Genomic DNA, 25,122 nt, shown 5'->3' on the forward strand with positions numbered 1-25,122 from the left:
AAACCCATGTGCTTACCAAGAGGGATAACAAATGAAAACAGACTATATCCTTCAATCCCCTCTCTGTGCAAACAATTGTATAGATATGAAACTACATTTTACATTTGGGATTTGAAACTATCCTTCTGTTTGCAAGTGTGTTGTTTTATCGGAAACAAAAACACATTGGAAAGGTGAAAAAATAGTAAGTTATAAAAAGGGACAAACCATTTAAAGTGGAGATATCAAAAACACAAGCCAAGTTTAGCCAAGTTTCAAGAAACCATTGTGACAGCCTTGCCCAGCACAAAGCAAAAAGGCACTGTCAAAGCAGTGGGGGCCAAGGTTGCCCAAATTGTTTCTACTAACTTGGCTTGTGTTTTTCATGCGTTTGATCTGCTTTTATTTTGCCCGATTATTATTGTGCACTTTAAATGGCTGGGCACTTCTGATAACTTGGCGTTTTTTCACATTTCTATGATATCACATAGAAGGAAGAATACTATGGCACAAATTGTGTTTTTTATTTGGTCTCAATGATTATTTCATGATTCTGCATGGGCAACAGGGTACCCTGACAAAAGGTATTTTACTGGATGATTGGTTGGTAACCACATTCCCCCGATTGCACCCTTGGATCTACTTCGAAACTATAAATCATAGGAAAATTGATATCAGACATCATTATTCTCAATGTTTTTAACCCTAGATATAAGACAGCTATTCAAATTAAGTCTTTTTTTTAAGCAAGTGCAAAGTTTTTCCTATAATTTCTGCTACAGCAGTTGTCTTTTCTTTGCTCTTGCTTCAAACTTGTTTTTGTAAGTCTCTCTTAAAGTTGTGAGACTACGTCACATTGTTTAGACAACACAATAGGATATGAGTTACCATTTGGTTGTCCTTGCAACAGATCAGTACTAGCTTGGACAGATCATGGCTGCACCGTAAATTACCAAAAATTTTCAAAAGGCGGCAGCTGCTTTTGGTGGACATACATGGTGACCAATCCTTTTCTTAAAAGATTTCCACTAAAGCAAAAGTGTACAACACTGAACAGCAGAATTATTTTGATGGGGCAGTACTTTTGCAAGCGGTGGCATGAATCCACCCTTATACATCATGTTTTCATTAGAGTATAGGGGGGAGGGGAGACACAATAAGCAACACAAATACAAACGTTTGTTGGTCAAAAGAAGTGAAACGTGTTTAGATGGGAGGAACTGTATTTTATTTTATTAAAAATGCTAACAAAACACTGTACGAGTACCTGTACATTTGAAAATGTGTGGATGTAGACCACCACCACAAAGACTTGCTGACTGCTAAATGTGATGGTAATACAATAGTATTTTTCTAAATTACAGTATTTAATCTTCTTAGATGACATTATGGAAGTGGTAGCTGCACTTGTTTAAACCACTATATTCATTATTTGGGTTCCACAGTGAATACTTAAATAAAAATAATGCTAAACATTGTTTAAAAAAAGGATATTAGAAGCTCAGATACATCTTGTTTGCAAAAACACTATTTAAAAGTAAAATAAACATGGCATTATCCCGGAATTCTACTGCATCTTAAACACTGGCTACTAAAAGAAAAATTGCATTCTACTTTGCATATCAATAGCCTTTTAACGGTTTCTTTGAATAATGCAGTTAAAGAAAAAAAAACACACATAAAAAGGACTCAGAAGTTATTTACTATTGGGTAGCAAAGGTTCTCAAATAAATGTTCATTGAATTACTTGTAGTAGTTACTGTATTTGGCTTGCAAGGAATTCTGTTTTAAATGTTTTTTAGTGAGAGAATGCCTTGGATAAAGCAAGAGCATGAACATGTGTATTTATACTCTGCTTCAATTATTTGCTCAAAAACTAAAATATAACCTTCCCATCACGAAGATATTTATTATAAAAAGGCTCCATCTATCTGGCCACAGTTCTTGCATACAGTACTAGGATTAACCATTAAGATCTCAGTAGATAACAAAAAGAGTGGAATGCAGTTTTTCATTTGCGTTTTTTCTCCCTTGGCAAATGCTGCATAAAAGCTAATGAGTCTTCTGTCTTCTCCACTATTTTTGCTTCGATTTAATGGCATCTTATCATCGTGGTGGGAATCCTCCCCTGTGAGGCCCTCCACGCCCCCTGAAACCCCCTCTGTCACCCCGAAAGGATCTGTTCCGCTCCCTGCCCCTGTCTCCACGTCCTGCTGAAGTGCCACCCCTTCCTCCACCTCTCGGGGCCCCGCCCCCTCGCTCAGACTTTGATTTGGGAGGGGGTGACTTGGGACGCAGCCGTTCTATCTCCTCTGTGCAGCCCGTCATTGTCGAGTTGGGCACATTGAAGTAGGAGGCATATGCTTCTGCATGGAAGTTGCTGTTGGTGAGAGTTGGGCCCACAGTCAGCCATCCTAAGACCAAAAACAGAGGGAAATTAAGGATAGGAGTGAACATTTAACAATTTAAGCATTTTTATTCTTGTTTTTATCAAATCTGTATTTAAAAAGCAATAGCTGTATTTATAACAGGAGATGAAAGTGAGAAGTAAAAAATAAAAAAAAAAAGCTGAAAAGTGGCAGGAATCTGGGATCCACTGCTATATTGGATTTTTTTTCTCAGGAAACCAGATTGAATGAAGTTAAGATTTAGATTACATCTGAAATTAGAATGTATACCAAATAATTATGTTTTAACTGCTGGTTTCACAAACCCAGAGATGCCAATATTTGAGAGTGAACAAAGCATAGCACCTGCCAAGCAAAATATTTGGCTTGAGAATCACTGGCCTGGAGTGAAACATTTAACTTTGCTCAGTGTTGTTCAGCTTGGGGCATTCAATTGAGTAACTATAACTCAAAAATCAAATATTTTACATTTTAACATCAGAATCAATATTCAAACATTATAATGGTGGCTAAATCATAAACATTAAAGCGTAAAACTAATTATACAACATATCATTATTCAATGTGGTTTACAAAATGTTTATATCAGCAATTGTAGGAAAGTTATTTATCACTACGGTACTAAAAATAGGCTGCAAAACTCTGAAAACGCACAACTATCAACTGGTATCTCTGATGCTGAAATCAGCATGTGATATTGTCAGTGGCCCACATGGACCAAGTGTTTTTAAATCATCAAGACTTTCTCATTCTAAGAGTTGCCAGCTCTTTTTGGCTGGGAGAAGACAAAGCTTGGGATGAACTTTAGGGATGAGTAAGCAGCACATACAATCATTTTTCTACACTTCATTAAAAGCCTTTCTTCAGGCATTAACTTGAGAAATGCTGGCAAAGTATTTAATATTTAAATTAAAACTTTTAACATATGTATATTTTCCCACCATATTCCTTTGAATTTAAGACACAGCCTAAATTTCCAACCTTCAATTTGAGGAAAAAATAAATCAAACAAAAAGGTGCATTTACAAAGATACAACTTCAAATTACACATACAAGGAAACGACACCTGTTTTTCTCCCTTTTTGTGGACTGTGGTATTGCTTGGCAAGCCGAAATATATATATACGTGGATCTGATCCGCATTGCCGATCTGTCCAAGCTGGTACTGTTTGTTAGAATGGAGCACAACAACAAAACACTGAAATTGTAAAAGCTTCTCTTCAAATTCCTAAGGACATTAGACACTGCTTTGAAAATAGCTGCCTGTATGTCATGGATGATAGGGCACTAACATATTTGTTTGTCTTTTCTCTGGCAGTCAGTCACGTTCCTGTGTGTGTACTCGGGCAGTCACGTCTTTTGTTGCCGACACACGCATCACTATACTTCAATTTAAGACACACGATATTTTGAGAAGATGCACTTTTTAAAAAAATGTCTTCAATTTGAAAGAATACGGTATATTGTTATGAAAGAAGATTATAATTTGCCTTCAGTGCTAAGCATTATTATTGAATTATTATATTTGATATATATATATATATATATTATATAAATTCTTCTGCCTGAAATAGCTTGACAGATTTAATTATAGCAGTTATCCCTATAACACCAATTTAGGTGTTATATAAACCATCGAAATACTCTTTCAATAAAATTATATTTAGCTTACTCCAGTCATGTGTAAATGTTATTACTTTTTGTATGGGTCATTTATTATGGGATTTAAAGTTTGGTAGTGACTTTAATGAAAACTTTAAAACATGTAAAAATCTCATATAGCTGCACATTGTTTCTGAATGTTTTTACCTTTATACCTATATAGTTTTACCTATATATTTTAATTGAAGGTCCCCTAAAGTCAGCAGAAATTTTCAACCTATACCTCAAAAAGTGTATACATTGCCCACATACAAGTAAAGTCACATGTTTTTCCTTGTTCCACTAAGACTCCTTACAAACCTGGTCTAATTGTACTATCCCTGCCAAAGAGATGCAGCCGTCTTCGTCCTAGACAGAAGTGCTCAATGATGTGAAAGATCTCCACAGGTTTTTCTATGTTGCCAATCTCAGGCTCTTCTGTAATGATCAGGTCAATGTCTACATTAGCATGGATGAAATCTCCATCAGTGCTTCGTCTCACAGTGCCACGGATTCCCATCAAGCAGTGCTCCTAAAGTTACAAGAAACAATCACCTAGGATAGGACAACTATCTGTACTCTTCTCTTTGGTGTCTAAACATTGTAGTTTAACAAATATATCTTATTCTTTTATTTGGAATCATTTAATGGGGAGTGGTAATATTCTTACCAACATAACATTTGCCCCCACCCGGGGTAAGTGTCATTCCCTTGTTATCAGGAAGTGGAGAAATGTCGCACCCCCCCCCCCCCCCCCCCCCCCCCCCCCCAGTACTGAAAACAGTTCCAAGACTCATGCTTCCCCCTAATCTGCATTTCAATATGCTTCAAGTAAAAAAAGAGCTTTTTGACAACAATAAACAAACTTTAGAAATCAATCAATCCAAACTTGTGACACCACCACATTTATCAGACTGTACAGAAGAATAAAAGATGTGGTTGGGACACTATTCACAGTGTTCAGTAATTTTACCCAACAGCTAGAAAAAGCACCCCTCAGGTCATCTCTTTTTCTTATCATAAGATACAATTGCAGAGCATGGAGTATGGATTTACCAGCTATGTTTTAAGGAGAACTAAGCCCCATTAGTCTGGACATGTTTTGTACCTTTGTTCTCTGGAAGACAGCCTTGGGGTCCAAGGTTTTTGTCTTTCCAGGGTTATTTTTGTTTGTTTTGATCCAACAAATGTCTTCACATCTTCTAAAACCCCATTTTCGTAAGCACTAGGAAAAAAGATTTTTTTTTTTTTTTTTTTTTTTTTTTTTTTTTTTTTTGTCATGTCTACAAAACTTGCTTCTTTCTAAATATAGAAACAAGAGCACCATAAAAGAGTTGAATGTTCTGTTAACATAAGTTTACATGCATTATGTTTATATACAGTGTGGCCTATAAGTATTGACAGAGCACATTGCTAGATCCAGTTGAAGAGGCTGACAAAAAAAAGAAAAAAGTTACTACCAAGAAGAGTGGCTTGCCAATTTTCCAGAAGCTGTAATAAATCCAAAAGGAGGTCATACCACATTTCAAGCAAGACAGGCCAAATAAGCATCAGTACTTGTATTGTAATTACTACTTTGTTTTTACTGAACATTGTTTAAATTTAACTACTGATAGTAACCGTCCATTCAAACACATAAATGACCACAGTGTCACTTACATGCAACACTGTAAAGTACACATCACACTATATTTATTTCTACTGAAACAGCTGCAGTTCATTTATAGAAGAAAAAAATTAGTACAAGCATGACTGAAGGGTGTCAAACACACTCATGTCTACATATAGTAAAGCTACATGGTGAGGGTGATAAAAACATTCATACTGAAGATCATTAAAAGAAAAAAAAAGCGTAACAGTAAATCCAGTCTGACATTGAGCAATTTAGAAACTGAGCTTGCCTATGGAAATATACTGTATATTGGCATTCCTTTTAAAACAAGTAAATCACATGCAGACTATTTATTTTTTCACAAGCAAATAATCCTGGTCCCTTACAAAGGTTTTTTTTTCCACCCTATATTTTCTTCTATATGCTTTAATACAAAACAATATGAAAAATGACTGTGGTTTACAGAGTGGAAGGCTTTCGCTATCTAAAACTGCACACAAAGCTACAGGTTACATTATAAACAATATACAGTGGCTTGCGAAAGTATTGACCCCCCTTGGCATTTTTCCTATTTTGTTGCCTTACAACCTGGAATTAAAATTGATTTTTATTTGGATTTCATGTAATGAACACATACACAAAATAGTCCAAATTGGTGAAGTGAAATGAAAAAAATAACTTGTTTAAAAAAATTATAAAAAATAAATAACAGAAAAGTGGTGCGTGCATATGTATTCACCCCCTTTGCTATTAAGCCTCTAAATAAGATCTGGTGCAACCAATTACCTTCAGAAGTCACATAATTAGTTAAATAAAGTCCACCTGTATGCAATCTAAGTGTCACATGATCTCAGTATATATACACCTGTTCTGAAAGGCCCCAGAGTCTGCAACACCACTAAGCAAGCGGCACCACCAAGCAAGCGGCACCACCAAGCAAGCGGCACCACCAAGCAAGCGGCACCATGAAGACCAAGGAGCTCTCCAAACAGGTCAGGGACAAAGTTGTGGAGAAGTACAGATCAGGGTTGGGTTATAAAAAAATATCCAAAACTTTGAACATCCCACGGAGCACCATTAAAGCCATTATTAAAAAATGGAAAGAATATGGCATCACAACAAACCTGGCAAGAGAGGGCCGCCCACCAAAACTCACGGACCAGGCAAGGAGGGCATTAATCAGAGAGGCAACAAAGAGACCAAAGATAACCCTGAAGGAGCTGCAAAGCTCCACAGCGGAGATTGGAGTATCTGTCCATAGGACCACTTTAAGCCGTACACTCCACAGAGCTGGGCTTTATGGAAGAGTGGCCAGAAAAAAGCCATTGCTTAAAGAAAAAAATAAGCAAACACGTTTGGTGTTCGCCAAAAGGCATGTGGGAGACTCCCCAAACATATGAGAGAAGGTACTCTGGTCAGATGAGACTAAAACTGAGCTTTTTGGCCATCAAGGAAAACGCTATGTCTGGCGCAAACCCAACACCTCTCATCACCCCGAGAACACCATCCCCACAGTGAAGCATGGTGGTGGCAGCATCATGCTGTGGGGATGTTTTTCATCAGCAGGGACTGGGAAACTAGTCAGAATTGAAGGAATGATGGATGGCGCTAAATACAGGGAAATTCTTGAGGGAAACCTGTTTCAGCCTTCCAGAGATTTGAGACCGGGACGGAGGTTCACCTTCCAGCAGGACAATGACCCTAAGCATACTGCTAAAGCAACACTTGAGTGGTTTAAGGGGAAACATTTAAATGTCTTGGAATGGCCTAGTCAAAGCCCAGACCTCAATCCAATTGAGAATCTGTGGTATGACTTAAAGATTGCTGTACTCGAGCGGAACCCATCCAACTTGAAGGAGCTGGAGCAGTTTTGCCTTGAAGAATAGGCAAAAATCCCAGTGGCTAGATGTGCCAAGCTTATAGATACATACCCCAAGAGACTTGCAGCTGTAATTGCTGCAAAAGGTGGCTCTACAAAGTATTGACTTTGGGGGGGTGAATACTTATGCACGCTCAAGTTTTCTGTTTTTTTGTCTTATTTCTTGTTTGTTTCACAATAAAAAATATTTTGCATCTTCAAAGTGGTAGGCATGTTGTGTAAATCAAATGATACAAACCCCCAAAAAATCTATTTTAATTCCTGGTTGTAAGGCAACAAAATAGAAAAAATACCAAGGGGGGTCAATACTTTCGCAAGCCACTGTATCTGATAATGTTCTCCCATTAGGAATATGGGAATTATGTGGCTGTGTTCCAAACACACCTCACTTTCAGATGGCAGTCGAAAAAGTAATCTGCAGAGAATGCTATCAAATTGGGCTGTGCATCTAAAAATTGTGATATTGTTTGAAAAAAAAAAGGTTTAAGATATATACTGTACCACTCTGCCCTGGTCTAGTCCTTCCCCCGATCCACACCACAAAAAGACAAATGACCTTGGTGCTGCAATTTCTTCAATTTCCAGCTTCATCATCTGAGAGGGGTGAAGACTCTTTCATTACTATTTAAATACACAGTCTTAGTGAAAACTGGACTTAACTGTAGAATTAACAAAAAAACTGTCTGGTTTGTGAAGTTCTGAAGATTTATTTCAGCTACATAAAAATATCAGGCACATCAGCTTTTAAAGTAGATACAATTATTTTGCACCTATCAATATAGTGTGGTGTTAAATCTGTGCACCACTTTCAACTCCTGGACAAAATGCATTCTTTACCTATTTGAAAATGTACTTTGTGTTCCAGTGATAACACATGATGTTTTTAATGTTATCTGGAACTGACCAGATTATGTAATTACATGACCTGTTGGTTTTGGCCTAGAATCTTGTTGCTCCATGCTTGGTCGTTCACCTGCCAACTTCGGCACTGCTCTCTGTCGTATACATACTTGACAACAATCCTGTCCATATCACGCCAGTGGAAACGCTAAAGGTAGATGAAGGTTCAGTCTGGCTCTGGAAGATTGATATAAAGGGGATAATCTATTTCTTCTCTGCAATAAACTCACTCACATCATCCCACGCCCAGATCTTCTCATTGGCTACAATACCAGACTCTCTGTAATATTCTTCCAAAGGTGGCTCAATAAGAAGCACATCAAACTTGCATTTCAGTTCACGCAAATCAAAGGTCTCCATATCTGCTTGCAAGTACCTATTGGAATTAATGAGGGAGGGGGAGGATATGAAACTATTAAAATTACACCCATGTTATTTTAGAGAGAAAACCATACCACCCACATCATTTAACTGTTTGATATAATGTAAAAGCTTAAAATAAAATAAAAAGTATAGCATTTATCTTCAATATATTCCACTTTCTTTTGAATTATGCCATTACAGCAAGTAATTATTTTCTTACTAGGCTCAGCATTCTTCTGTCCAGTTAATTTTAGGACTGCAAAAAATAAAACAACTTTAATCCAACTTAATCCTCTTTTAATGGGAGATATAAGCTAAAATAAACAGTGCTTCATCTTGTAAAGCTAATACGTTGTCTGCTGACCAGTCCTTTAAATACAATATATATCATACATAGTTGGGCTGCTTGGAAGGCATAGAGTTTAAATAAGTCAATGCATACTCAAACTTCATAAGGACCACTTACACAGGAGGGGTGTTTGTTGTCGCAATCAAGTCATCCTTCAACCTTATCAGCTCCCTGAGTTTTGGGTATTCCTCAAACCTATCAGCAAGACCTGTAGGCACACAGTCAATACTTAAAACCTAAAACTTAAAAGGTGGTGCATCTATACATTTGCTAAAATCACTGTATGTGATCATAAACCCAATTGTAAATAACGGCACCGTGTAGTATAAATGTATGGAATCAAACCCGTTCCAACTACACATTTAAATGGCAAAGTTATTAAATATTTCACATACCCACGTCACGGATAAAGTTCTGTGGCCTATGGCCAGTATCCACAAAATGTTGGCAATAATCATTGTGTGGATTCAGGCTTTGGGTTCCCTAGAACAAAAAAGCAAAAGGATTAAAATGTCCCACCTCACTTTTTAGTTTCAATACTATATATAGCAGCGTTCTTCTACTGGCAGCCCGCCTTCCGTCTGGCCCGTCGCACGTCTGCTGCAGTACTGCCAACTAGGCAGTTTTTCCACAAAATTTTTTTAATTACGCTTTGTGAGAAAATCACTTTAATTTATAGGGTTTTAATGTGAAACAACTAAATAGACTTTTAAATCGTCCAAGTCTTTACTTTCTCATTAAACACAGAATGAAGAACGCTAAACGAGAGCACATTTTAATAAATGACAAGCCTAACCCTAACCCTAACCTCATTTGAATTAACCAAAACACGTACACTGAACCAATTTTACTACTCAGTGGCTACTGGGATCAATCTAATTCTTAATGGGGAAGAAAACGTCAGGGAAAAACAACAAATATAATAATAATATTCAAGTTATATTTACTAACCCCTAAAAAGGAAATATTTAATATTATTAGAAAGCTACTTGTTCACAGTTAATAAAAAAAAGAACACTTAAAACTAGCATTTCTAGTGGCAAACCACGCCGTCATTTCCACTGTGGATCAAAGACATTCAGCTGCACAGAACTTCATGGACAGCAGTGAAAAATTCAGTCCCGGGGACATGCTCTGTAATTTTTTTTATTTTTTATTGTGGTTTCTTTCAGGAAGTAGTAGGCAGGTGCTTGTCCTTCATTACAAATGCTAGCTGCAGATACGCCTGGTTGAAAGGTCGCCGCTATTTACAGGGTGTTTGTGTCCCATAACAAGCAATATCTATTGGCAACACATCACAATACAGGAACAAATGATCACTGCACTTTATCTGGTAATAACCCGTCTCCTTGCTTGTTTGCAACACTCTGTATGTAAGCTGCCTTCAATCAATAAACTTTAGTTTAGTCACACTACTCTGTATGCACATTCACCTCCATTCACATCAGTACACTCCATAACCTAACGTTGAATTATTTATTTTACAGGTTTACTATTACTACTATTTAACTTCAAATAATGACTCCTCTCCTGTAACTTCTATCTTTCCTGAAGGTTGCTGTTTAAATGCTTGCTGTTCACCCTGGTCCACATCTGACACTGAAAATTATTTGAATGTATTTTATGCATGCCTGCACAAAGTGCAGTGTAGCCCCCTCAATTTTTTGTTCTGCCCCCCCCCCCCACGACACCTCAACATGGAAAGTCTGGCGCCGCTGTCATGGCAAATCTGCCGTGCCACCGCAACAATGATGGTGCGAGCGAATGTCAATTTTAGACAAAAGGAATTTATATGTCCATTTTAAATGTGATAGTTTTACTAACATTAAGATTACTAGCATGCAGTTTTAATAGCATCACAGTGATAATTATTTGCTTTGTATTATAAATGGCAATCATAAATCGTATCATTGTAAGTGGTTACCCCCCCACACGCACATCATGAGCGCACTGTGACCTGATAAGACTCGGACATGGCCTTATCTGGCCCACCAGTGAATGTAATTGAATACCATAGTCAGTTATTTCACAATTAATTTTTCACCTCAATTTTTTCTAATTTTAAAAAGACAAAAGTGAGTTTTAATCCACATCACAAAACTATTATTTAGGTCAGAACTAAGGTCTGCTTCCAGAGCTAGGAAGGAAAGCGTTCATAGAACCAGTAACTTTAGTCTTTACCATTGTCCCTCATAAGAACATTACATAAGAAAGTTTACAAACAAGAGGAGGCCATTCGGCCCATCTTGCTCGTTTGGTTGTTAGTAGCTTATTGATCGCAGAATTTCATCAAGCAACTTCTAGAAGGATTCCCAGGGTGTCAGCTTCAACAACATTACTGGGGAGCTGGTTCTAGACTCGCATAATTCTCTGTGTAAAAAGGTGCCTCTTATTTTCTGTTTTGAATGCCCCTTTATCTAAATCTCCATTTGTGACCCATGGTCCTTGTTTCTTTTTTCAGGTCGAAAAAGTCCCCTGGGTCGACACTGTCAATACCTTTTAGAATTTTGAATGCTTGAATCAGATCACAGCACAGTCTTCTTTGTTCAAGACTGAATAGATTCAATTCTTTAAGCCTGTCTGCATATGACATGCCTTTTAAACCCAGAATAATTCAGGTCACTCTTCACTGTACTCTTTCTAGAGCAGCAATATCCTTTTTGTAGCGAGATGACCCAAACTGAACACAATATTCTAGGTCTTACTAATGCATTATAAACTTTTAACATTGCTTTTGTTGGTCTTTTTTATAGCTTCCCCACATTGTCTAGATGAAGACATTTCTGGGTCAACAAAAACTCCTAGGTCTTTTTCATAGATTCCTTTTCTGTGCAATTTCAGTATCTCCCATATGATATTTATAATGCACATTTTTATTTACTGCGTGCAGAATCTAAGTCAGAATCTAAGTCATTAATATAGATTAGGAAGAGCAGAGGACCTAATACTGATCCCTGTGGTACTCCACTGGTTACCTTGCTCCATTTTGAAGTTTCTCCTCTATTCAGTACTTTGTTTTCTACATGTTAACCACTCCCTAATCCACACGCATGCACTTCCTTGAATCCCTACTGCATTCAGTTTGAGAATGAATCTTTGATGTGGGACTCTGTCAAAAGCTTTCTGGAAATCTAAATAAACCATGTCATATGCTTTGCAATTACCCAGTCGATCTCTCTGCATACTTCATTCTTTCATTCACACTTAATTCAGATGCCTTCTTACAAAACAAAGCAGCAGCATTATTTAAATCCTGTTTCGTTCCACCTAAGTATAAAATGCATACAATGCATTGTCTTTACTCGAAGTGTGAAGCATGCAGATTAAGTGGCCATAGTCTTACCTTTAGAAAAGTACTTGAATGTTTATACACCTCCTCTTCATATTGCAGGTTCTCATGGGGTTGCTGTGGCTCTACTTCATCCTTTAAAAAAGAGAGATATGGATAAACTGTCAGAATTTATCCATATCCTAAGAATTCCTTAACCTTTCTTCAGCAATAACGGGTGTAAAGGCACCCCAGTGGGTTTTAAACTTGCGCGATATCTAAACTAAACATTAAATGTGTACCTTTATTTTCATACAAGAACTGCCTTGTCCAACTCAGGGAAATGTGAGTAATCCTTCTTCAGAGTGCGCAAGGTAAATTTTTGGGGTGCGTTTGCACCCCTTTCTGCCTTCCGAGGGTTACAAAAATATAATTTCTTTATGTACCAAAAATCAGAGCTCCTGTTTACTTGCAGTATATTTTGTTGAGTTGCAGAAGAGTTGAGGGAGATGTAGAAACAGTAAATAAAAGTAATGACTTATCCAAGGTATGCAAGTCTGTTATGAGCAGTTTTTTTTTTTTTATTAAATCTTTAATCTGTTTTCCGTAAAATCCAAAATAAGTTTAAACCACTTGAACACCATGAAGGACGCAAATACGACAAATGAAAGCCCCCTTCCAGTACCATGCCGTAAGTTGGTACATCAAGTTACCCATTCTTTTCTATGAGCAGTTTCTCAGTCTAGCATTTCAGGTTTCATTCAAGGCAGTGCAATGAAAGTCGGGGGAGGGTCAGGTGACATTTGTATCCAATTGCATGTCATGTAGCAATTCTAACATAACTTCAGGCTTTTAAAAGACAGATATATTGCTGGAAGCCATTCAACTTTTACAAGTACATACATACATACACACACACACACACACATATATATTATATATATAGAATGTTTTAAATTATAATTTTTGTTTTATTATTAGTTTTACTTGTTCATATAGTTTTTAGCGAAAGCTAAAACATGGCAACGTACGCGGAGAACGACAACAGGAGTGAAGTTGGTTCGGAGGATTTCGATACCAGCAACAGCGATGCTGAATTATCACTCAGAGAGTGATGTGAAGCCAAGAACAGTACAAACAACTGAGCATTCAGCTACTTTACACGTAAGCCAGCTGCAAAAGCAAAGCGGTTTGGTTTGAAATGGCAGTGCTGTGACGAAATACTATCAAAACACAACACTGGGCACAAGACAATAAAGCAGGCGTCTGCAGCAGCCATGTCCATCACAATGCCTGCGCAAAGTAGCTGTGTACACACATTTGTGACTACCCCTCCAACACAAGGGAAGCAGAGACCGCAAAAAAGATGCAGGGTCTGCTATGAAAATGAAAACAAACAAAAACAAGAAGGCAACCCCAGGTTCTGTTGTATTGAACATTTCAATAAACGGCACAGAGCAAGTCAATAATGGCACACGTTTTTTGATTTTTATTTGATAATTACTGTTTACTGTTTACTATTGTTATTAGCAGCATCTAACTTTTGTTATAAATTTTGATTTATGTCATCATATTAAAATTATTAAGGGGCATTAATATGTACTGCTACATTAAGCAAATTGTGTGATCAGCTCCAAAAAAATGCCCACCGGTTTAGTGATGAAACTGCCAACACTTTAATTGTACAAAAATTCGGTTCAGTTTTCTCTTTTGCCGGTATTGTTCAGTTTAATACATTTGTTACCAGCACTGTATTCAATAACTGCATTATTTATATTATCCTGCTTATTACCCGATACAGAACAGCATTAAAAATATAATGTGTCTGTCTTCAAGGAGCAAGAAAAGCATGTCTCATATACTGCATCAGCTTCTACGCACAGCTAGCTCCTGTTTATTTGCAAAGTAAGAGTGCTGAAAGTTGCAGGGGAGCTGGTACAGATGTAGAAAAGTTGCACCACTTATTCTTGACACTTAATTGTATGTACTCAATTTCCTATTCAATCAGTCTCGGAAGTGACGAATAGGATATTTCGAGCTAACAGTGTGGGGGTGAAATGCGTTGAAACTAGACCCACGCCCAAAAATGGTTTAGTTGTATTTTTTTATAACTCTATGACCTGTTCAATGGTAATAATTAATGGAATTTGTAAATGTTCCAATAGGTGCTTATTTTTGCAGTTTCTTTTGCAAGACAAACTCTGTTTTTTTTTGGATTATCAATACACATTATACTGGGTCAACAGAATGTGCGTGGGGCCAGTGGATGGAAAGGTTCATTTCAACCCCTGTAAAATTTATTTTTGTAGTTTATATTTGTGTTTGTGGCATTTACTGTTAATATCATGTTTGTTTATATAACTTCAAAACTATTCAATGCAGAACTATTTAAATAACATTATAAACAAGTTTTGTGTTGTTCTTTGGATTATCAGTTAATCACATTTATGTACGTGGGAGCTCAATTACAGCACCTGACAGACAGTTAATAGCAAACAAAACTAAGTGGACAAATAAAAAAATCTAAAACATTTGTAAAAGAGCATCAATTAACAAATAAAGTACTAAAGCAAACACATTACTTTCACTACTACCTTTGGTTCTTCAACCTCTTCCTCCGTGACCTCTCCCTCATTCTGGCACTTACGTTTGGCAGCCGGTGCAGATGTGTCATACGAAGCCCTAGAAAATAACGGCTTGACTACATGAGCTTTGAAAAGTTAATGTTAACGTAACATAAGCATGCTGTTTCAAATATGAAGTAAAACTTTAAGTACCAAGTAAATTTTTCTTTAAAAACATCAGAACAAGCTATTTAAGTAATTTGATACATTATGTTTAGACTTAACTTTTGTGGATAAGTAAATTAGAGTAAGTTACCATAGCAATATAGTTAGAGATAATTCAAATAACAGGCAGATGCCACTTAAAAATGCTCCAAAAAATTACAAAGTAGCCTGTCCTTAAATGAGTCAATGTGCAAAGAGGTTTAATAAACTCGAGAACAGGGAGACATGCAGAAGCTTCAATACAGTATGTAACACGGCTACTATAATTGTTTTGAAATGCTATACCAACCTACTTGTCTCCCTTGTTTCTTCAATCTCTTTCTGTTCCTCCTTGCTGTTCAGAACTGCTCCAATGCTGTCAGCACTTTCAGCTCCTAGCTGTAAGGAGAAAGATTTGGTTATTGGTTTAGTTTACTGGGTTCCAAACTTTTTAGGCCCAGTACCCCTTTCCAAATAATGTAGTATACCACGTAAGATAGGGTCATAATATACCTATGAAAAAAGGGAAAAATATGGTCTTTTCCAATTACTACGTTAAGTACTGTAAATAGAAAACTGCTTTTAAAAAAGAACAAAATAAAATTAGTTAACCACGGTGCAAATGCACCAACTAAAAATTATATGTAAAATTATTTCAAAATCTGAGCTCCAATAAGCATGCTGAAACAAGTCCAAATTAACAATCCAAAAACAGGTTATGCTTCTGAAAAACAAAACTAAGGTTCCAATTTACAACAAAATCAAAAAGCAATTCAAAAGACATGCCAACAAATGCAGAAGTGTAGCGAGAAAACAGATTTTTTTTAAAGTTACATATATAGGCTTTTTTTTTTTTATTATATATTTTTTTTAATTACTGAACTCAAATTTTATCGTGTACAGCTGAGCTGGGACAGAGTAAAATGCTGTGTGCGGTACCAAATCCAGCCAGACCAAGCACATTGTTTTGAAGTCAATATTTCCAAAAGCTAATGTGTTGAAAGTAGAATGGGGATATTTATCAAAGTCAAAAATGACTTTGAGCAAAATGCTGACAAGTTAAAGTGTTTAGGGCAGTAGTCTGTTCGTGTTAATATGCTGCAAGACAAAAAGCTTATTGATGGGCACTCGCTGTATGATATGAACACACTCAGTAGGTCGGGGAAGGGAGTCCAATTCCAGAAAAATCAATTCCAATCCCAGGATTTAGGGATGATTCTTTTTTTTTTTTTTTTTAATTCAGCGATTTTTGTAGTAATAATAATAATAATAATAATAATAATAATAATAATAAAATAATAATAATAATATGCTTTTACTTTTATTAATTACCGGAGATGTATGGTAATGCACTAACACGACAAAAGGAGCTGTTCAACAAATGAATTAATGAAAAAAACACATGCATTGCAAGTAAAGATCAGTCGTGTCGCTCCAGCACCAGCACAGAACGAGTGAGTGATTTGTCTGTCTAAAGAAGGGCAGCCCAGCTGCCTGCACAACTCAATAAAGAATGAAAAGAAGTAAAGTAATTCCAAAAATATCATTCTTCTGATGCTTCTCAATTTTGACAGGGCGCGAAATAAACGACGGCAATTGCCGCAACACCTCAAATTAAAAATAAATAAATACATAAATAAACTTACGGCAAAAGTTGCCTGCAAGCCCATCCATCATTGCCACCAGTGTCCGTCAGCACCAGCACATCTGATCTACAACCCATTCACAAACTTGCTCAGCGTCAGCTGGCCCATCCTGTCACAATTTAATTGAATTCTCTAATCTCGCTCTGCGAGAAAATGATTCATCCGGTCATCCTAATGTATTATTGTTTCCATTCTTTTTACTGTGCCTGTAAATCTCCCAGCACTAAGAGACGTATTGTATCATTGGTTAATGAAGGACAAACAGAGGAAGGGTTGCTGTTACTGAGCTCAAGATCACCGCGCTTCCAGGAATTTTTAATCACACGTGTTCACTGGCAGTGTCATTTTTCCATCTGAGCACAAATCCAACTTAAAACGTTTAAAAAGAAAGAAGGAAGAAGAGCTGTCTAAAGCAGAAGCAAAGTGTTCTAGGATGTATCTAATGTTCAGGTAAAAAATGAACAACAACAATTTGTCCTCGACAATAATAATAATCAATGTGGGGCAAGCTATAAAAATGGCCAACAAGATGCTTGGGTATATAGTGAAAAGTGTTGAATTTAAATCAAGGGAAGTAATGTTAAAACTGTACAACGCATTATTAAGACCTCACATAGAATACTGTGTTCCGTTCTGGTCACCAAGCTACAAAAAGGATATTGCTGCTCTAGAAAGAGTGCAAAGAAGAGCAACCAGAATTATTCTGGGTTTAAAAAAGGCATGTCATATGCAGACAGGCTAAAATAATTTAATCTGTTTAGTCTTGAACTAAGAGGACTATGCAGCAATCTGATTCAAGCATTCAAATTCTAAAAGGTATTGACAGTGTCGACCCAAGGGACTTTTTTGATGTGAAAAAAGAAACAAGGACCAGGGGTTACAAATGATGATTTAGATAATGCGGCATTCAGAACAGAAAATAGGAGGCACTTCGTTACACAGAGAATTGTGGGAGTCTGGAACTAACTCCCCAGTAATGTTGTTAAAGCATGCCACCCTGGGATCCTTCAAGAAGCTGTTTGATGTGATTCTGGAATCAATAAGCTACTAACAACCAAAACGAGCAAGATGGGCCTAATGGCCTCCTCTCGTTTATAAATTTCTAACGTTCTTATGTTCTACAGTTGTGCAACTCATTTGACCACTATCATTATTAAACTCAAAGCCATGGGTAAATCTTCAGCCAGCTTGCCTGAAAGTCTCTCTTTAACTTTCCCTTCACTGACATTGCATATTTGTGCTGCTGTATCGCTAAGGCTATATCTAAGCCACAAGTCTAATCTATGTATTAGTCAGTGGTGTGTGACCAAATTTAGTAAAAAAATACACTGAATATTTATTTTTTGACAAATTACCCTTTGTATTTTTTCATTATGAAAGTTTGTTCTTAAATTGGATTTTTTTTTTTTATGCCATTTTATTTTTACAATGGAAAAGTGACCTGTTTTATTTTAGTAACAATTAGTGTGTAAATCACTCAGAAAACACAGATTCCCTTTCAATTCGAAGACGACCACCACCACCACAACATACTTATGTGATATGCCTGCCTATTGGTAGGCATTCAGTGAGCTCTTTATATCAGAGCTGATGATAGGCCCCTTCCTTGACTGATGCCCTCAGTCCCCCCCACCGAGGGATTAAACAGTCTCTTTTGCCTCTCACCTATGGTAAGGTAAGAATTCTGCGCTTAACTAAGTGTGTTTTGAAAGCGCTTTTCCGAGACGACTGCAGTTCCCCTGCATTTGTGCTGAAAGCTGGCTTTCCGCTTTTGTGGAATCAGCGGCTCAAATTCAAAGTATCTTTTTCTCCTTTCCTCAATTAATACAATAAAACCCAAAAAACAGAAGCCCTAGCTATACTGAAGGACAGCCTATATATTTGGTAAAAATAAAACGAACTAATAAATATTGAAATAATAATACATAAATCAATACAAATGCATTTATTTCTTTATCTGTCTTGATATTTATTTATTTTTCACCATCAGATATAAACACTGCCATTTAATACTATATCAAATGAAAATAAATACTCAATAGTTCTTGTTCAATTGTATATTAGTGACAGAGATGAAAGTGAGGAGAAAGATTCAGATTACACCTGAAATTAGAATGTATACCAAATAAATGAACTTTAACTGCTGGGTTTCACAAAACCAGAGATGCCAATACTTAATTTTGAACAAAACACTACACCTTCCAATCAATTTTTTTTTTTTTTTTTGACCGTCAGGACTGTAAAATAGAGTCTGTGAAACTTGATTAAAGTATCTAGTCAAATAAGATGAGGTAAAATATATATTGTTTCAAGTGAAATCTATTTTTTCTTACCTGTGCACTGTGGTGAAAATTAATGATTGAATATAACTTATCATTTTACTAACACAGATGGTTAGAATGTATTTTTGTTTTGATCCCCCCCCCCCCCTTCCTCTTTTTTCAATTCCTCTCCTCTACAGACTAGTCTGCAGACAAGGTTTAAGGTTTAATAACTTTGTATAAACAACAAATGGCAAATGGTCTATCGGAAATTTAAAAGTGATTATTGATTAGATTAAGAAACAGACACAGGAACAGATATGCATCGGGTCCTGGAAGATACAAGTTATTTGAAGTTAAGCATCTCCAAAAAGATGACAGTGGTCTGGAGAGATCGGAGTCATTTATGGTTCTGTTCTAAGCAGGGGAAACAATGGAATTGCAGGGCAAGCATGCTCTGTGATTAAATTAATTATTTCTCTTAAGAGAAATTAAGAATTATATGAGAACACATGATATTGATGCAAGATATATTTAATCAATAACGTTTGAGGAATCTATTACAAACAAAACTAACTTGGCATTTTGAGGGAAAACTATAATAATTTAACTGTTTATATGGAGAAAATACTGAAAACAGTGACTTGAAATATTGTAAAACAATTTTTTACATGAAACTAAATAGATACATGTATAGTAACGTGGACTGTTAGTAAAATGTTTTCCTAAAATGTTATAGTTAAGTTAAAAGGGTGAAACAGTGTATTGAGATGACAGATTTGGTTGTGTATATCCAGTCTAGTATCAAAATATTCGTGTTGGACTGGGCAACACAGATTTACAGGTCTAATGAACTTAAAAAACCTTTGAAGTTAAAATACACCTCTTTCTGACATCAGCCACCAAAGAACTTCTTTTGAGAAAGACAGCGATTGGCTGAGAGTGCAAACACACACCTTTGGCGAAAGCTTAAGAAAAGGTTTTGTGCATCATTAGGATGTCTAAAAAATTTCATCTACTTGTGACCGTTTGTTTTGAGGACCAAACTACCCTTTCTCCTGTGGATACTCTGCTCAAATTTTTGAAAACTGTTGGAAGAAAACTTGGGAACTATTAAAGGAAACTTTGAAAGCTCTGAAAAAGGAAAAGGTAAAACAAATTGTGTTTAATTTAATATTGTCAGCCGAGGTAACTTTGTGGGTAGCGTAAGCTGGACAATTATTATATTTATTCACTATACCTTACAATAAGGAGCGCTGTTATTAAAAACTTCAAGTGAAAATCAACGGGGGTTAACACTCTAGACATAAAGAACGTATTTATGCATGACAGCACAAGGGCTGAAGTAAGTGTTGTTAATGTTTAATTTTCTGCAAATATGGCTTTCCAACGCCTTGTACCCTCTTGATCCATAATCAGGGGTTCACATAACTGGTACAGAGGTACACGAGGACCAATAAAAAAAACATACAGACTTAGTTATTGTTGTATAATGGTCTATTTTTTAACAGGAAAGGCAGACAGTGCTCACCATTTTTAAGCTGAGCTATACATAATTTATGGATTATTTCAGAAGAGTGGGGGGACTACAGGCTTTGTCAACAATGTCCACGATCGAACCACCACCCCCATCGCTCGCTCACTGCACAAGTGAAACAGTGTGCGATTTTATATATATATATATATATATATATATATTATATATATATATATATATATATATATATTTCGCTCGAGATTAAAAAGCGATCGTCCATCGTGGAGCGGAAAGGCAAGGCAGGTTACAAGATGTTATTTCGTTCCATTATTTTCGCCATGTTCTACAATGTGAACTGTGGAACTGCACCACAACTGTTTAATTCATAGTACTTGTTTGTGGACCAATGAAATAGCAACAACTTGCCAAGACAGCCGTCTGCAAGCACCAATGGGGTACATAATGTAAAAATAACCGCTTTAATGACATTGTGCCTTATATTTTTTACTTTTTTCTTTGTTTTATGCAAAAAAATAAAATACAAACCTCACCAACTGTCACAAATGTGCAAATAACTTAAAATAAATAAACAAATCAATCTATAAATCTGGAACATTTTTTTTCTCCCTGATCTGCATCGATCACATCACTAGCCCAGGGGACTGAGTAAAAGCGGAAAACCACCAATCAGCTGAGATTTTTTTAATCTCTGGAATGAAGATTTTTGTACATCAAGGTCATCATTCTTTCATATATTAAAACCAATTGGGGGCCAAGGTTGCCCCAATTTTTTCTACTAATTTGGTTTCTGTTTTTGATGCGTTTGATCCGCTTTTGGTGCCTGAAAAACATGAGCCAAGTTAGTAGAAACAATTAGGGCAACCATGGCCCCCATCGGTTTTACAGTTGTGCCTATTTGCTTTGTGCTGGGCAAGGCTGTCACAATGGTTTCTTGAAACTTGGCTTGCGTTTTTGACATCTCCGCTTTAAATGGCTGGGCACTTTTGATAATTTGACATTTTTTCACATTTCCAACATGTTTTTGCTTCAGATTGTAACACAGTTGTATGAAAAGATAGTGTGTCTGGATCAGAAAGCATAACGAGGAAGTTGAAAGGAATTGGTACATTCTGTCTAAATGAATCGATTGTGTACGGTTTTGCTGTGCTTTTGAATTGGCATTAAGTGGTCATGATGAAACAGTCACCTTTGAATTCAGGAGTGTTTAGGGGCCTAGTGAATTTTATATCCTGTATATAATCCAGGATTGCAAACTGCAAAAGTGTTTAACCATTCAGAACGAACTGCTCGACTGCATACTAGACGTGACTAGGGAGTACACTGTCCATCAGCTGAGCCACACCGAATGTGCAGCTAAACTTTTGTAGAAAGCTTAATCTCCAATAGAAATGAGGAATGTGCTGTCACTCAGTAGTTGTGGTGGGTTTAAAGCAGTGTTCTTCATTGCAAGGCTCGTGGGCCACAAGTGGCCCCTGGTGGACAGTGTGGCCCCTGACAATACACAAATGTGAAAAAAGTGGTGCGGCAGATCTCACACTGATGTCTTATCAGCGAAAGTGGTCCCCCTCTGAAAATTAGTGAAGAACACTGGTTTAAAGTATTCAGAACAAGTCAATGACCGATTCAAGTCAGGAAGATGGGACATTGCCCAGCTGCACTGGGCAACATATTTTTCTTTTGTAGACTGTTTTTCCAGTAGTTTCTATTGTTTATTGGTTATACACATTTTTCATTTTTTCTTTTTGTATGTGTGGGGGGGAGTTTAAATCAGAAGCCCTACTTATACTGTATGCATTAATTCATTTTCTTTCTCAGACACCCCACTTGGCGCAAAGTTCATCAGCCACCACTGACTATTACACAAGAATGAGAAAATGCCACTCTGCCCATCGAGGCCTGCCCTTTGTTATCACACCATTCTCCCCTACTTGGTGGGGGGTGGGGGTGTTTAAAAGCCTTTTTTTTTTTTTTTTTTTTTTAATGTTGCCATTGTTTTAGATCTTATTACATGGACAGGTACAGAGTAAAAATGTGATAGATAGCTTCCTATAGCACTGAGGTTAAAGAAGTATAAGCTTTATGGGTCACATACTTTAAACATGTAGTGAAATGTCTGTCGAAAACAACAAAGGGCTCATCACATTCACTGTTCAGTTGTATACAAATCACAATTGTGTCCGATAATATACAAGTTAGAAGCTTTAAATACCACAACAGTAGAGGGATACTAAAGGACTGGAACCAGCTGCAGGTCACAGATGGTTCTCAAGATAAAGCATTTGGACCCAAGGCGTACACCCCTTACAAAAAACAAAACAAAACAACAATTAGGCGGTTACTTGGGCAGAACCATCATGTATTATTCAGAGCACTGCGCCCTGTAACCTGTAGATCTGCAGTAGCTTTATTATACAGCAGAGGTTACAACTTACAATAAAGTAATAATAAATTAGGTTTGGAAGGGGAAAACTAACTGACATAAACCGCTTCCTGTTATTAAAACAGAGAGCTTATTTACTTTATTTCTTCTTCTAAAGGTTATTATTTATAAAATACTTTTAAGAAAGGCATTTAAAACCTACGTGCTCATTCAAATGCATTTACTTTACATCAGTGAATGTATTAGCTAAACACTGTGCTAACAACAACTTAAATAAGTGTATACTTTATGTAATACAGTAATACAGAATTACTTAAAAGCACAGTGCACACAAGACAAAAACAAAAAACTAAAGTAATTTACATTTCTAAATATGTTACACCAATGCATTTAACATCTGCAGTGTACAATAACAATAATAATAATAATAATAATAATAATAATAATAATAATAATAAACAAACATAGGAACAAAGAACAGAATTTTAAACAACAAACGCTAAAACAATGTTGTATGCTTCGTTAAACAAACAATATTCAAACTTCACTGTCTACCAGTTTGAGGAAGAGGGAACTACATGTGATTATATTCGGTAAACCCGTCACATTATAGGAGAGATATCAATCATCTTTGCTTACCTGCTGTGCTAAAAGCTGCCGTCGTATTTTCTGCCTCTCTCTGATTTCCTGTAACCGATTGTTCATTTTTATCACTCGCAAAGTTAAAACTGTTGATTAAAGCTTACTTATAATTCACTCCCACACCTTCCCTCTCGTAAAAAAAAAAAGCATCCGTCGCTTTGTCAGGACGTCACATCCGGCTACTAATTATAGACAAATTGGGTTGCATAGCAACATCTAGCTGCGTAGAATCAAGTTGTTTGAGTTTTGCACTGCCTGACTTGCATTGCATCAAGGAGTACTGTATGCGAATAATAATTGTGGGTGCGCTTTTGTAGTACATATTTCTGCAGTTCTGCACACAATCCCGGTCAGCGACGTCACGAAGTTCCAACCTTACAAATATGTGCAGATCCGGCACAGCCCAGCGCAGTTTTGAAAAGTAGCTTACAACGGTACAATGAAATGTTTCTGTCAGGACAACCGAGGAAGTCAACACATCCGGTCACTTTTTTTTTTTTTTTTTTTTAAATATGAAAAACGCCTATTCACTGCCAAACATGAACTACTTTAGATGTGTAATGACTGCAGTATAGGATACTGACCTTAAGATTACCCTTACAAAAAATGGTGTATACCAGCAATATTACTGAAAATTATGGCAGCTAATCCACAATTGATCATGCAAATGAGGTTGCTGCAACCTCTACCTACTGCAACCCAGTGGCAAAAAGGCGGCAAAAACTGGTAGCAGGAAAGTTTCTTTTTCCTGCTTATTTATTTATTTATTGCTGTTAATGATATACCTCTTATCTAAAATAAACAACAACACTACACAGTGTTCTAAATTCATGGTTATTAATTTGTTTTCAGCAATACAGTTTAATAGATTTAATATTCAAAGTTAAAAACATTAAATAAATTATTTTAAAGCGTAAACAAAATACAGATACCAGATGCATTTTAACAAATACAATATCTGTATGAGACATTTTAATCAAATTTAATCAAACCATACAGCAAATATCCATAAAAACTATAATCGTCTAAAAATGTATTATTATTGCATTTACAGTGCCTATAGTAACTATTCACCAACCTTGGACGTTTTCACAGTTTGTTGTGTTACAACCTGAAATCTTGTTGCATTTATATGGGATTTTTTTTTCCTTTGATTTGCACAACATACTCAACACTTTGAAGAGGCAAGAGAATTTTTATTGTGAAACAACAATTATAATGAAAAAAACAAACAAACAAAAAAACTGAAATGCCTAGGTTTGATAAGTATTCACCCTCCCGAGTCAATATTTAGTAGAACCACCTTTGGCAACAATTACAGATGTGAGTCTTTTGGGGTAAGTCTCTACCAGGTTTGCACATCTGGATCATGCAATATTCGCCCATTCTTCTTTTGGTTTAATTGTTCAAGGTCTGTCAAGTTGGATGGGGATCATTGGCGGTCAGCAATCTTCAACTCTTGCCACAGATTATCAAAGTCCAGGCTTTGATTGGGCCACTCTAGGACATTCACTTTCTTGTTTTTAAG

The 25,122-nt window shown here is 36.5% G+C and overlaps 1 protein-coding gene across 2 annotated transcripts; it reads right to left on the minus strand.

Annotated features, from left to right (window-relative positions):
- Window positions 1–1,184: 1,184 nt before the first annotated feature.
- LOC121322763 (N6-adenosine-methyltransferase non-catalytic subunit) lies at window positions 1,185–23,764 on the minus strand. Of its 2 annotated transcripts, XM_041263047.1 has the most exons (11): window positions 23,592–23,764; window positions 15,478–15,566; window positions 14,994–15,081; window positions 12,475–12,555; window positions 9,527–9,614; window positions 9,249–9,339; window positions 8,654–8,795; window positions 8,021–8,113; window positions 5,137–5,253; window positions 4,350–4,560; window positions 1,185–2,393 (listed from the first exon to the last, which is right to left on the minus strand). In XM_041263047.1, the coding sequence occupies exons 1-11, from the start codon at window positions 23,655–23,657 to the stop codon at window positions 2,086–2,088; spliced, it is 1,374 nt and encodes a 457-aa protein (XP_041118981.1). In that variant the 5' UTR covers window positions 23,658–23,764; the 3' UTR covers window positions 1,185–2,085. The 2 variants fall into 2 exon arrangements, with proteins under 2 accessions (XP_041118981.1, XP_041118989.1); XM_041263055.1 differs by lacking the exon at window positions 8,021–8,113.
- Between the last annotated feature and the right edge of the window lie 1,358 nt (window positions 23,765–25,122).

This window comes from Polyodon spathula, chromosome 1 (assembly GCF_017654505.1).
Source record: "Polyodon spathula isolate WHYD16114869_AA chromosome 1, ASM1765450v1, whole genome shotgun sequence".
NCBI classification, from domain to species: domain Eukaryota; kingdom Metazoa; phylum Chordata; class Actinopteri; order Acipenseriformes; family Polyodontidae; genus Polyodon; species Polyodon spathula.